General features: G+C 33.7%; 1 protein-coding gene across 5 annotated transcripts in view; it reads left to right on the top strand.

Annotated features, from left to right (window-relative positions):
• Positions 1-13,059, top strand: part of LOC131947753 (titin) — a gene marked incomplete at its 5' end in the record, with an annotated part of 410,194 nt that overhangs the window by 142,423 nt on the left and 254,712 nt on the right. For all 5 annotated transcript variants that reach the window (XM_059309048.1, XM_059309047.1, XM_059309046.1 and 2 more), the window contains 22 exon segments: positions 908-1,222; positions 1,377-1,496; positions 1,679-1,858; positions 1,975-2,072; positions 2,347-2,423; positions 3,883-4,049; positions 4,293-4,407; positions 4,771-4,955; positions 5,089-5,203; positions 5,615-5,787; positions 5,949-6,060; positions 6,489-6,718; positions 7,133-7,418; positions 7,758-7,926; positions 8,106-8,303; positions 8,514-8,772; positions 9,153-9,419; positions 9,702-9,977; positions 10,378-10,653; positions 11,038-11,313; positions 11,631-12,001; positions 12,654-12,828. In XM_059309048.1, coding sequence (XP_059165031.1) covers positions 908-1,222; positions 1,377-1,496; positions 1,679-1,858; positions 1,975-2,072; positions 2,347-2,423; positions 3,883-4,049; positions 4,293-4,407; positions 4,771-4,955; positions 5,089-5,203; positions 5,615-5,787; positions 5,949-6,060; positions 6,489-6,718; positions 7,133-7,418; positions 7,758-7,926; positions 8,106-8,303; positions 8,514-8,772; positions 9,153-9,419; positions 9,702-9,977; positions 10,378-10,653; positions 11,038-11,313; positions 11,631-12,001; positions 12,654-12,828 — 4,440 coding nt within the window.

The raw sequence follows: 13,059 nt of genomic DNA, 5'->3' as shown, positions 1-13,059 counted from the left end.
TCATTGAAAATTAAAACTTCAATATGTGTGTTGACAGTGACTAATGTAAGGATTAAAAATTGTGTGACATCAAGTCTAAAAAAGCAATTTTATTATGCAACCACTATTTTGTCCCACTATTTTGCCCTATAAATACTAGATCTATAATGTTACAATGTAGGTTTAAATCAATGTATGAAATTACTGTAGACTACCGTCCCTATAATACATTATTTTTCTAGATAGGCCTATTTGTAAAGTTATATTTTGTATTAAAAATATTAAATATGTAGACCACACATTCTACATGACAAAATTTAGCAAAAATTATAATCAATTCAAAAATCAATTAAAAAAAGAGTTGCTGTACTCAAAACCTAGATTTATTGGGTCAGCTTACTAGATTCTATACCAGTCATCAACCAACACTATATAACCTAAAAATATATAAGTCATAAACCACAACATCACCCCTTCATATATAGGCCAAATTTATGTACACTGTCCTAGTTTAATTTAAAAAAAAATGAAGTGAGCAATCTAAGATATTTTATCTAAGTATACTGGACGAGTATTTAGTATTTTTAGTAATTTAGCATCTGTATTTATATATATTTTATTTATTTATATTGAATATATTTTCATTTACAAAATATAATTGAAAAGTCTATTTATATGACCTGCAAATCTATATTATGCTGGTATTTTTTCTTGAACAGTTCTCTAATCCCAAATAAATGAGGTGGGATTAGACTAGGATTGCCCAGAAGCATTCACATTCTTTCCTTTATAACAAAAGTTCATAAAACTGCTATTCTATATTAACATTATTTGGATCAAAATGAAACCTGGATTAGGTATCTTTATTTTCACAGTAAAAAAAACTATTGGCTGTTTTAAAAATAAATCAATATTTAAATTTTTTTAGCACTGCCAAAAGAGGAAAAACCTGAAACGCAAGCACCCAAGTTTGTTGTTCCCATTGAGACAGTAGAAACATTACCAGGGGAAACAGTTACATTCTCATGCAAAGCTGTTGGTAAACCTACTCCTGAACTTTCCTGGTTCAAAGATGATAAACCAATAAAAGCAGATGACAAACAGTTTACAATTTCTTCCCCTGCTGATGGTGAAAGCACGCTGGTCATCACTAATGTTCTGCCTGTTCATGATGGAACTTACACTTGTGAGGCCACTAATGAAGCTGGAAAAGATAAATGCAAGGCAGATCTGTTTGTTGAAGGTAGTAAAAGTTTGTGTTAAGTTTTAATACCTAGCTGCTCAATGTGGAACTATGCTTATGTCTATTGATAAAAACATTAAGAATTGTAAGTAAGGAAACAATAAGTTTACATCAAGTAAGTTTTAAGACAATCTGAAATATGTTTTGTTAACAGAAAAGCCAGAAGAAAAGGGCATTGCACCAGAGTTTATTAAAGTTCCAGAAAAGTTGACAGTTAGAGAACATGACACAGCTAAATTCCTAGTCAAGGTGATAGGTGAACCAAAGCCTGAAGGTGATTTACTTTTTCTTTTTTTACATCAATTAGAATTTGTTATAAAAAATATACTGCGATGTGATTTATTTAATTCATTGATTTTACTATAATAACAAGCCCTAGAAGGTTCTATATATGTAGTATTGGCTTACAAAAATTAAACTACATTTACATTTGTGAACATTGTTATTTATAATCAGTTACCTGGATGAAAGAAAAAGAATTACTAGAAGATGCTGATCTCTATCACCTTGAAAACTATGAGGATACCTACTGTTTTGAGATTAAAGACACAGAAAAAGAGGATGTAGGTGTCTACACATGTGTTGCTGAAAATGACTTTGGCCGCGCCGCTGTTGACATTCCCCTGTTCGTGACTGGTAAGTAGATTTTGCTTTGCTCACCCCAACATTCAATTTGTTTTTTGCAGGAATATTTGTGAGGATGAGACTCATGATAAAGCCTATGTGTAAGCTTGTCAAATTTTTATCACCAGAAATACCTCGTGATGAAAGGTTGTCTGAATCTCCATTGGTTCTCAAAACTCAGGAAGAAACTCGAGCTCCTGAGTTCATTGAAGTGTTCAAAGACACAGTAAGTAACTGTCACACATTAAATAATATCAATCAGCAACTAAAATCACAGGTGTTGGTATATTTTTAAGTGGTCATCACACCGGTAACAAAAAAAATTTTAGGATGCTGAGAAGGAGGGTGGGGTTTGAAGGCATCGTGTAGTGAATTTGTGTAGTGAATGACTTATCCAATGGATAACACTAATTATCTAGTTTTATATTTTAAAAATTCATTAAAATAACTATTATGGTGTTGTCTATTATTAATATTTATTTTCACCTTAAAAAAACCAGACTGTGATGGAACAGAACTCACTTCAACTGCAGGCACGAGTGATAGGTCTCCCTCGACCAGAAGTCACATGGTACAAGTAAGTATTTTACAATAAACGTTAGCTCTCAAAGTCACATGGTACAAGTAAGTATTTTACAATAAACATTAGCTCACAAAGTCACATGGTACAAGTAAGTATTTTACAATAAACATTAGCTCACAAAGTCACATGGTACAAGTAAGTATTTTACAATAAACATTAGCTCACAAAGTCACATGGTACAAGTAAGTATTTTACAATAAACATTAGCTCACAAAGTCACATGGTATAAGTAAGTATTTTACAATAAACATTAGCTCACAAAGTCACATGGTACAAGTAAGTATTTTACAATAAATGTTAGCACACAAAGTCACATGGTACAAGTAAGTATTTTACAATAAACATTAGCTCACAAAGTCACATGGTACAAGTAAGTATTTTACAATAAATGTTAGCACAAAAAGTCACATGGTACAAGAAAGTATTTTACAATAAACATTAGCTCACAAAGTCACATGGTACAAGTAAGTATTTTACAATAAACATTAGCTCACAAAGTCACATGGTACAAGTAAGTATTTTACAATAAACATTAGCTCACAAAGTCACATGGTACAAGTAAGTATTTTACAATAAACATTAGCTCACAAAGTCACATGGTACAAGTAAGTATTTTACAATAAACATTAGCTCACAAAGTCACATGGTACAAGTAAGTATTTTACAATAAACATTAGCTCACAAAGTCACATGGTACAAGTAAGTATTTTACATTAAATGTTAGCACACAAAGTCACATGGTACAAGTAAGTATTTTACAATAAACATTAGCTCACAAAGTCACATGGTACAAGTAAGTATTTTACAATAAACGACAGCTCACAAAGTCACATGGTACAAGTAAGTATTTTACAATAAACGACAGCTCACAAAGTCACATGGTACAAGTAAGTATTTTACAATAAACATTAGCTCACAAAGTCACATGGTACAAGTAAGTATTTTACAATAAACATTAGCTCACAAAGTCACATGGTACAAGTAAGTATTTTACAATAAACATTAGCTCACAAAGTCACATGGTACAAGTAAGTATTTTACAATAAACATTAGCTCACAAAGTCACATGGTACAAGTAAGTATTTTACAATAAACATTAGCTCACAAAGTCACATGGTACAAGTAAGTATTTTACAATAAACGACAGCTCACAAAGTCACATGGTACAAGTATTTTAACATAAATTTTACCTCTCCAAGTCACATGGTACCAGTAAGTATAATTGTTTGCTCTTAAAGTGACATGTTACAAGTTATTGTCTTACTCCATTTTTTTCTCTCCCTCTAAAATATTTTTTTTAAAAATCCACTACTATTGAACTACATATTTTAACAGGAAAAAAATGTGCACACCCTTTCCTCCACCTAAGAAATGACTCCAGTTTTTTAACAACCCACTAGAGTTTAACTTACTAAAATACTTGCATTCTAAACCAATTTTGTTTTGACCCCAGGGATGACAAAGAAGTGATTAAAACACCAAATGTCTTGATAACATATGAAGATGAGGCTGTCAAGCTGAAGATCTCATCAGTGAAAATAGACCAGGAGGGCGTTTACAAATGTGTTGCCACCAACTCTGCTGGCTCAGCAGAATGTATCAGTAGGGTGGTTGTTGAAGGTAGGCTAGAAATATTTCTCTCTTCTTGTTTATTTCTGCTCACACAGAAAACATACTGCCTAATTTGCTTGTAGATGAAATTAAAAAATTGATATTGTAAATGCTTTCTAATTTAAGTTTTAAAAACATCTTAGCAGGTGCAGTTTATTTAATCAATAGGAGCACATTTAATTTCATGAGTATTTATATGTAATACTCTGTATTGATTAAAGGTGGGTTGAATTGCTTATTTTGTGTGTACAGGCAAAACTGAAGCTCCTGTGTTCACAAGACCTCTGGCAAACAAAGAGGTTAAAGAAGGTCGACCTGTGAAGTTTGAGTGTGCAGTTGTTGGTCTGCCCCAGCCAGAAGTCTCTTGGTATGTATTTTTTTATCAACTGTGGGGGTCCTGGCATGTAAAGATGAACTAAATTGAGGGTAAAAATTGTAATAAAGCATACATTGTGTAGTTCTTTAATAAATGATGAAAAAATCTTAATTATCCTTAGAATTAGGGCTGAGAGGAAGTGAGTGGACATTTTTAAAATGTTTTTGTGGTTTATAGGTTTACTTATGTATTACAATAAGAGAGATGAGACAAAAATCATCTAAAATAGTTACATCATTTATAAATAACATCCTCGTACCCTCCATCCATTTTACCTACATATTGTTATTAATTTCTTAACTTTAAATTTTTAGCTGAATACTATTTGAATTTGTCTTTTAATGTTCAAATCAGGTTTGTGAAAGAATCTCCTGTGGAAACTGGCGTGCACTTCAATATTGAATCCCGTAAAGGATTTGCTGACGTAACCCACAGCCTTATCATTGACTCAGCTCAAGTGGAAGACGCTGGTACCATCAAGGCTGTTGCTGTGAACAAAGCCGGAGAAGCAACCACAGAGGCAACTCTGACAATTGATGGTAAGTCTAGAATTTGGATAAGTTTTAATCTACTTGTAAATTTTGTTTTGATGATACTTCACAATTTAAAAAAAAATGTAAAAAAAATTGCAGACTTAATAATAACTATAAACATTGTATTATTAATTTACAGAGAAAAAAGAAGCCCCTAAGTTTATCAAGAAACTTGAAACAGTCGAAGTCATTGAACTCAACCCTGCAAAGTTCGAGGTTGTTGTCAGTGGGAAACCCAAGCCTCATGTTACCTGGTGAGATAGAGGCTAATTTATCTCTGCTTAATTAGTCTCATGGCTAGAGAACATGATTTCTATCTGGTTGCAAAACATTACACCATGTCAATTATGCCCCCCTCCCGCCCCCCCCCCCCCCACCCCCCAACAAAACAGCAGTAAGACATTACCCTCAAGTCAATTACACCCCCCAATAATCAACCCCCTCAGATGTACTAACCCCCTATCTATTACCCCCCCCCCCCCCTACCACCAAACTAATTACACCCCTTCCCCCAATAGTTAACACCTTGTAATTCTCCTCAGATGAACTAGCTCTTCTCCATCAGAAAACTTCAATACTACATACCCCTCCCCCCCCATTTACTGGGTCATAATGTCCGAGACCTTACTAAACTGCATTTAATATTGATTTTTGTTCTCCCCCAGGCTACAAGGAGATGAGGAATTGGAAGACTGTGAAGACACCAAGATAGAAGTTGTTGATCAGACATACACACTAACCTTCACCAAGACCAAGCTAGATGATGCCAGTGTCATTACTGCTAGAGCCAAAAACCCAGCTGGCCAGGTTTCCTGCAACAGCAGGCTAAAACTCATTGGTATGTTTTTGGTTCCTCATTTTAACTGTGCCTATGTTTGTATAATTTAACCTTAGTTTTCATATTGCAATGAAATGTATACCCAGTAAAGTAGATCCTTGACCTCTGTAAATTGATCACTATAAAAATTGTTTTGAATTTTGTGTTACTTGCCACCGCAGCTGCCAAAAAACCCACATTTGTAAGAAAACTGTCTGATGCTCTTGTCCCTGAAAATGGTACTGTTAAGTTTGATTGCAAGGCAACAGGTGTGCCAATGCCAGAGATCAAATGGTGAGAATTATTCAGTTTCATTAAATACTTCATTAGTTTAGTATATAGCTTAGTTGCCCTATACATTTTGTTTTGTTCAATGGCTTGTTGTCTAGAAATATATTAGAAAGCAGGCCCAAGATATTTGAGAAACTGAGCTAACAATAACAAATCTTTACCGGTTTTGCATAAAAAAATTGAATAAAGAAAATACTATCTATATTTAAGTCACAAAGCTTTATAACTTATTAAAGCAAGAGAATTTTAAATATGGTTGGAATATTTTTCAGTTTCAAATGACATATTAAAGCTAACCTAAATTATGTATAAAATATAAGCCATGGTTGAAATATTTTTCGGCTTCTAATTTTATATTCAAGTAACCTTTCAACCCAAATGTAATAGTGAAAATTAGTTGACCTACAAGGTTTGAATATTTTGTCGTCCAGGTACATAAACGACAAAGAGCTTGAACCCAGTGAGTTCATCAAGATGGATGTGAACCCTAAGGATGGAACCTACACCCTGACAATAGCAGGAGCCACTGCTGACCTTGCTGGTGAGGTTAAGGCTGTAGCTGTCAACAATGGTGGAGAAGTTCTGTGCTCGGCTCACCTGGATGTCAGAGGCAGGGCTCCCAAGTTTATTGAGGCACCACTCAAATGCACAGTTCTTGAAGGTTTGTTTTAATTTTTCTTATTTTGAATTTATTCATTTTTGTGTCTGGCATTTATCAAAACATCTTCAAGATATAGCCTAGGCTATTTTTGCTAGAATGGCTACCATAATATCTTTCATAGCCCTAACGCTAATCTCGATCCTAAGTCAGTCCCTATACTGAACCCTGCCCTTATTAGTAATACAATCAGAAGAAACCTGAATGTGACATTCTGCAAACAATGTTATAAAAGGTTTATTTTTATATACAATCTAGACAAATATACTTACATTTTTTTCATAAAACTTTTATGTTTTAAAAAAAACATGTAACTTGACATTAATATAAAATTTAAAATATAGGCCTAATTAACCACCAATCAGTTTTTTTCCATAACCTAACTCTATGAGTGATTAAACTTGTTTTACCCACCAGGCCACACAGCTGAGTTCCGCTGTATTGTTGACGGCGAGCCCAAACCTAAAGTGGAATGGTCTAAAGGCAAATGGATGAAAATTCAGCACGGAGGTCGCTATACCATCTCAGTGGATGAGGCCACAGGGGAGCACGTTCTACAGATGCAGGATGTGAAGAGCAAAGATGCTGGCACCTACACAGTTACTGCCAGCAATGAGCACGGCTCGGAGCAGGCGCCAGCAACTCTCATGGTGACTGACAAGGAAGAGGAGGTGGCAGACTGGAAGTCACAGCTCAAGCACAGGTTTGTTTCGTTGAGGAATTTTCTGTTTTTTAGAAAACATTTCAGGAGTAATTTATCTGAGTGAACTTAAAAGGGTTTCAGAGATAATTAAGACAATTATAATATGTAATGTATTTTAATTATAATAATTCTTAAATTGACTGCCATGTAAGATGGTCTGACATATGTAGAAAAAGAGTTAAACATTTAAAAAAAAAATAACCAAGACATTTTAAAAACGAAAATAATTATATACCAATTTTTTTTTTTCCAAAATGCATTTTTTTATAATAAATTCATTTGATCATACAAAATAATGAATGATTTTATTTTATCAACTTTTTCCCTTCACTGACACAGAGAAGTGAAACGAATTGAGGCTGAGGAAGAATCCCCCTGGCAAGTGGATCTCAAGCATGTGGAGATTGAAGAACAAAAGTCCCCATCTCCAGAAGCCAAACCCAAGCCTCCTAGTCCAGAAATTGAAAGGATGGAGTATCATCCAATTGCCAGGAGAGAGAGACCAGAGGTAATGAAAGCATCTTTTTTCTTGCTTTACTTAAACTAGTTTGGTAAATATAAAATTAAACCATCTAACAAATTACTAATTTTGACATTTAAAATAAAATTTTAAAATAAACTAGAAAATGACTATTTGACATGCTGTTAAAATAAACACTAAAATGACAAATTGACTAATAATTTTAGCTGGAAGAGGGAGAGACCATGGTGTTCCAGATGGCACCACGAGAACGTGAAGAACTAGAACAGTTCCATAAGATGAGTGCTCCTGTCACATCAGCTGCTGCTGTTGATGAAGAAGCTTCACTGGGCTACACTAGAGCAGTCAAATCACAAGAACTGGAAGAGGCAGAAGAAATGACTTACGTTAAACAGAAAGCACAAGTATGTGAATTCCATTCTATTAAGGCATTTTAGAATTGTATTTAAAGTTTACCTGCTACTTCTGTTTTTAGAACCACTGTTAGGGTAGCTATACTAGGAAAACAACTTTGAGTAATCATGCAATCATTCTTAGAATCCAGTAGCAATCTTATTAAATATAAGGTGGTTTTTTTGTAGTTCTACATGAGCTTTTTTTATTTATTATTATAGTGGCGCTGGACTGTACCACTACAAGACATGGCCGTCAAAGAGAGAGAAGCCGCCAAATTTGAGTGTGAGTTCTCCATTCCAAATGTCAATGTTGTATGGAAAGTCAAGGACGAAATTGTGGAGTCCAGTCCGAAGTTTGCCATCCAGTCTGATGTCAGCAAGCACGTGCTGGTTGTCAGCAAGTGTAGACCAGGAGATGCAGGACCAATATCCTGCGCTTATGGTGACATCGTCACAGACGCTAGGCTTATTGTACAGCGTAAGTTTTTCTACACTGCTTACTAAGACTTAAAGTTAACTTTAAAATATTTAAGTCAATTAAATTAGATAATATTTTTCTACACAGCTGATTATGACATAAAATTGACTTTAATATAGGTTTATTTAAATTATAATGTTAAGCTAGTATTGTCAATAACAATACTTCAACCCCAAACTTAACACTTAACATCAAAATTATAGTACTTTTATCAAAAATGTCAGAGGATTTAGCTAAAATTGATAATAATACCCTGTATTTTTCTTGAATCTATGAAATCAAAGTTTAAAACATTGTTTCATATAATATTGAAAAAGAATATTGTTTTTTAATGTACTTTGTGTTTGTACTATAGCCTGTACCTGCTCTCTACTCTATAGCTGTACCAGCTGATTTCACTATGACACTGAAAGACACCAAAGGTAAAGAAAACGCTGACGCCGTTTTCACTTGTTCTACTGACGATGATGAGGTTCTGGTGCAGTGGTTCATCAATGGCAAACCTGTGACCCCTTCAGACAAATATCTTGTCGAGTCCAATGGCGCCAATCACACACTGACCATAAAAGATCTGAAACCAGATGATGACTGTGAGGTCACTGTTGTCATTGGTGATAATAAATCAACTGCCAAACTAAAAGTGGAAGGTTAGTTTCGAGAAAGTTCTGATTTAAGATGTTATACTTAAACACTTTAACAAGTGTTAAATATAAGCTAAAACTATTCTTCTTAACTTTCATGAACACAATTATTCTTTTATCTTAATTTTTATTTAAATGAATGTGAAAATAGATAATTGTTTCATTTTTGTGTGTTTATGTTCATATATTCTAATTGATTTAAAAATCACCTTCGAAGACCAGAAAGTTCTTCACTACCAATTTATGAAGTAAACCAAATTGAACTTTTTTTTCAAATTCTATTCTCAGAAATAGAAGCAGATTTCTTGGTGCCTCTTAAAGACCAAACAGCTAAAGAGAAATCAACAGTTGAGTTTGAATGCACCCTTACAGTCCCAGCCAGACCAGACCACATTGAGTGGTTCATTGGTGGAGAGAGAGTAGACCTGGACTCACCAAGGTTTGAGTCTCTTGTTGATGGCAACAAAGTGAAGCTTGTCATCCACACAGTTGAGACAGTGGATGCTGGGGATGTCACAGTGCACATCAAGAATAAAGAGAGCACTGCCAAGCTTAAAGTTGAAGGTTTGAATTTTTAATGATCATTGTATTTGTAGTGTTCGGATATATTGATACAAATATATTGATCATTTCATTTATCTTAAGTTTTTATATTTTATTTAAAAACTTGATCCTTATGATCTATCTAATTTTTTTTTTAAATCAAGATACAATTTTAAACAATACTTAACAATTTTAATTCATACTTTAATAATATTTGCTTGATTTGGAAATTATAATTATCAATTAAAACTTAGAATTATATTTAAAGTGAAATTTCAACTTTCACCTATAAGTAAATATATAAAATTTTGGTACAATAAATAACCACAACAAAATCTTGACTGTCTGTTTAAATAAAAATACAAACTAATCATGTGATATTTTTTTAAATAACAATATTTTGCTAACATCATCTTTTTAGAAATCGAGGCTGACTTCTTGATACCATTAAAAGACCAGACCGTGAAAGAGAAATCAACAGTTGAGTTTGAATGCACCCTTACAGTCCCAGCCAGACCAGACCACATTGAGTGGTTCATTGGTGGAGAGAGAGTAGACCTGGACTCACCAAGGTTCGATTCTCTTGTTGATGGCAACAAAGTGAGGCTTGTCATCCACACAGTTGAGACAGTGGATGCTGGGGATGTCACAGTGCACATCAAGAATAAAGAGAGCACTGCCAAGCTTAAAGTTGAAGGTCTGAATTTTTAATGATAATTGTATTTGTAGTACTCCAATATATTGATACAAATATATTGAACATTTCCTTGATCTTAAGTTTTTATATTTTATTCAAAAACTTATTTCATCCTTACAATCAATCTAATTTTTTTTTTAATCAGGATAAAATTTTAAATATTACTTTAATAATATTTGCTTGATATGGATATGATAATTATCAATTAAAACTTAGAATTACATTTAAAGTGAAATTTCAAGTTTCACCTATAAGTAAATTTTTAAAAATTTTGGTACAATAAAAAACCACAACAAAATCTTGACTGTCTTTTTAAATAAAAATACAAACTAATCATGTGATGTTTTTTTTAAATAACACAAATTGCAAACACCATCTTTTTAGAAATCGAGGCTGACTTCTTGATACCACTAAAAGACCAGACCGTGAAAGAAAAATCAACAGTTGAGTTTGAATGCACCCTTACAGTACCAGCTAGACCAGACCACATTGAGTGGTTCATTGGTGGGAAAAAAGTTGACCTGGACTCACCACGCTTTGAAACTTTTGTCGATGGCAACACGGTCAAGCTGGTCATCCACACAGTAGAGACTGTAGATGCTGGTGATGTCACAGTCAGGATCAAGGACAAGGAAAGCACTGCCAAACTTAATGTCGAAGGTGACTAAATCTAAATGTGTTGTTTAAAAATCTTATGTGTATAATATAAGAACTTAATAAAATAATGCAATAAAATATTTTTTAATGTTAAAAGTAAGTTTATTACTTTGTTAAATTAAAAGTCAAATAAATACACTATGTCAATCAACATTAATTTTTATTTAAACAGTTTTTTTGGATGCCTTAAAAAATCATATTTCCTAACACGATTTTAATTAATATATTATCTGGATTCCTAAATACAGCAGACCCTAAATTTTTAATCAACTTAAATTTTAATTCACACATTAAGAAAGTTATTTTTGTTTGAATACCAGAAATTGAAGTGGAGTTCACAATCCCACTCCAAGACCAGACTGTACCTGAACAATCCAACGTTGAGTTCACCTGTGGGCTCAACATTGACACCGATGATGTCGCCTGGTTCCTGGACGGCGACAAGCTGTCCCCATCACCCAAAGACGGCATCGACATCAAGAAACAAGGGCTCCAGCACTCCCTCAGCATCGAGGATGTCTCCCCAGAGGACTCGGGTGTGGTCAAGGTCGTGGCTAAAGGCAAGACCTCCCAGGCTAAGCTGGTTGTGGAAGAGCTGGGTCCAGATTTTGCCGTGCCACTTAATGACGTGTCTGTCATGGAGAGGGCTACAGCTGAGATGGTCTGTGAACTCACTAAGGAAGTTGATAAGGTGAGACCTTGGTTTACAGAACCTTATATGTTTATATGTGATAAGGTGAGACCTTGGTTTACAGAACCATATATCTATAATATAAGTAGGCTGGTTGTGTGTCAGTCCGTCCGTCAGTCATCGCTATATATTTTGGAACCATAAAAGTAATCACATAAAAAAGATTTACCATGGCGGAGAACGGGTATGCAGCAAGTGTTTATATGTGTGAACGTGGTGATGTGCAATGGTGTCACTCACTGATATTGGTCTATTTATAATTCTGTATGTGCTTTTGGTCATCCATGTAATACAAAATGTTCTGACTATTTTTGGTTACAGCCCCTTTTGTCCTTCATTAAGTTGTCTATTACTTTGTTTAATAAGTGCTACCAAACCATATCTATATATCTGTAACATATTACCATAACTCTTGCCCATATGTTGTACAAAACAAACCCTTAAACCATCTAGATATATACACTATGTAAACTTTTAATTTGTTTGGTAATCTTTCTTAACAAACACTTTTGCTAAATATACATTTTTAAAATTATGGGCTACTCATGTCCATGTAATTTGGTATGTCTTTGTTATTTATATTAACAATCGTTATTTCTGTAAGTAATAAATCACACTTAACAAAAAATTTCCAAATTTTATTTTGTTTTAGTCTCAAGTACAGTGGTTTGTGGATGAGATTTTACTTCCTGAAGGGGACAGAATCCAGTTTGTCAAAGATGTCAAGCAACACAAGCTTATTATTTCTGACTGTTGCATTGATGATGAAGGAGTTGTCACAGTGCAAGTTGGTGACAAAAAATCTTCTGCCTCTCTCTTTGTTCAAGGTTTGTACCCAATCATGTCAAACTAGAAATTGGAAATTCTTTTAATCTAATGCATAGTTTAAAGTTTATTAAAACACTACACAGATGTCAGTTTATTTTCATAAAAGATAATGCTTATTGTATTTAATACATTTAATTCAATTGATAGATTTTTAACTTGAAGAAAAATTAATTATGGATTTTAACAAAAGTGCGAATTTATAATTTAATTGTTTTTCTTTTTCACTGAAT

The sequence above is a fragment of the Physella acuta genome, unplaced genomic scaffold (genome assembly GCF_028476545.2).
Source record: "Physella acuta isolate Inbredline_101_S28 unplaced genomic scaffold, ASM2847654v3 ptg000606l, whole genome shotgun sequence".
Classification (NCBI taxonomy): domain Eukaryota; kingdom Metazoa; phylum Mollusca; class Gastropoda; family Physidae; genus Physella; species Physella acuta.
This window is presented reverse-complemented; position numbering and strand designations above follow the sequence as displayed.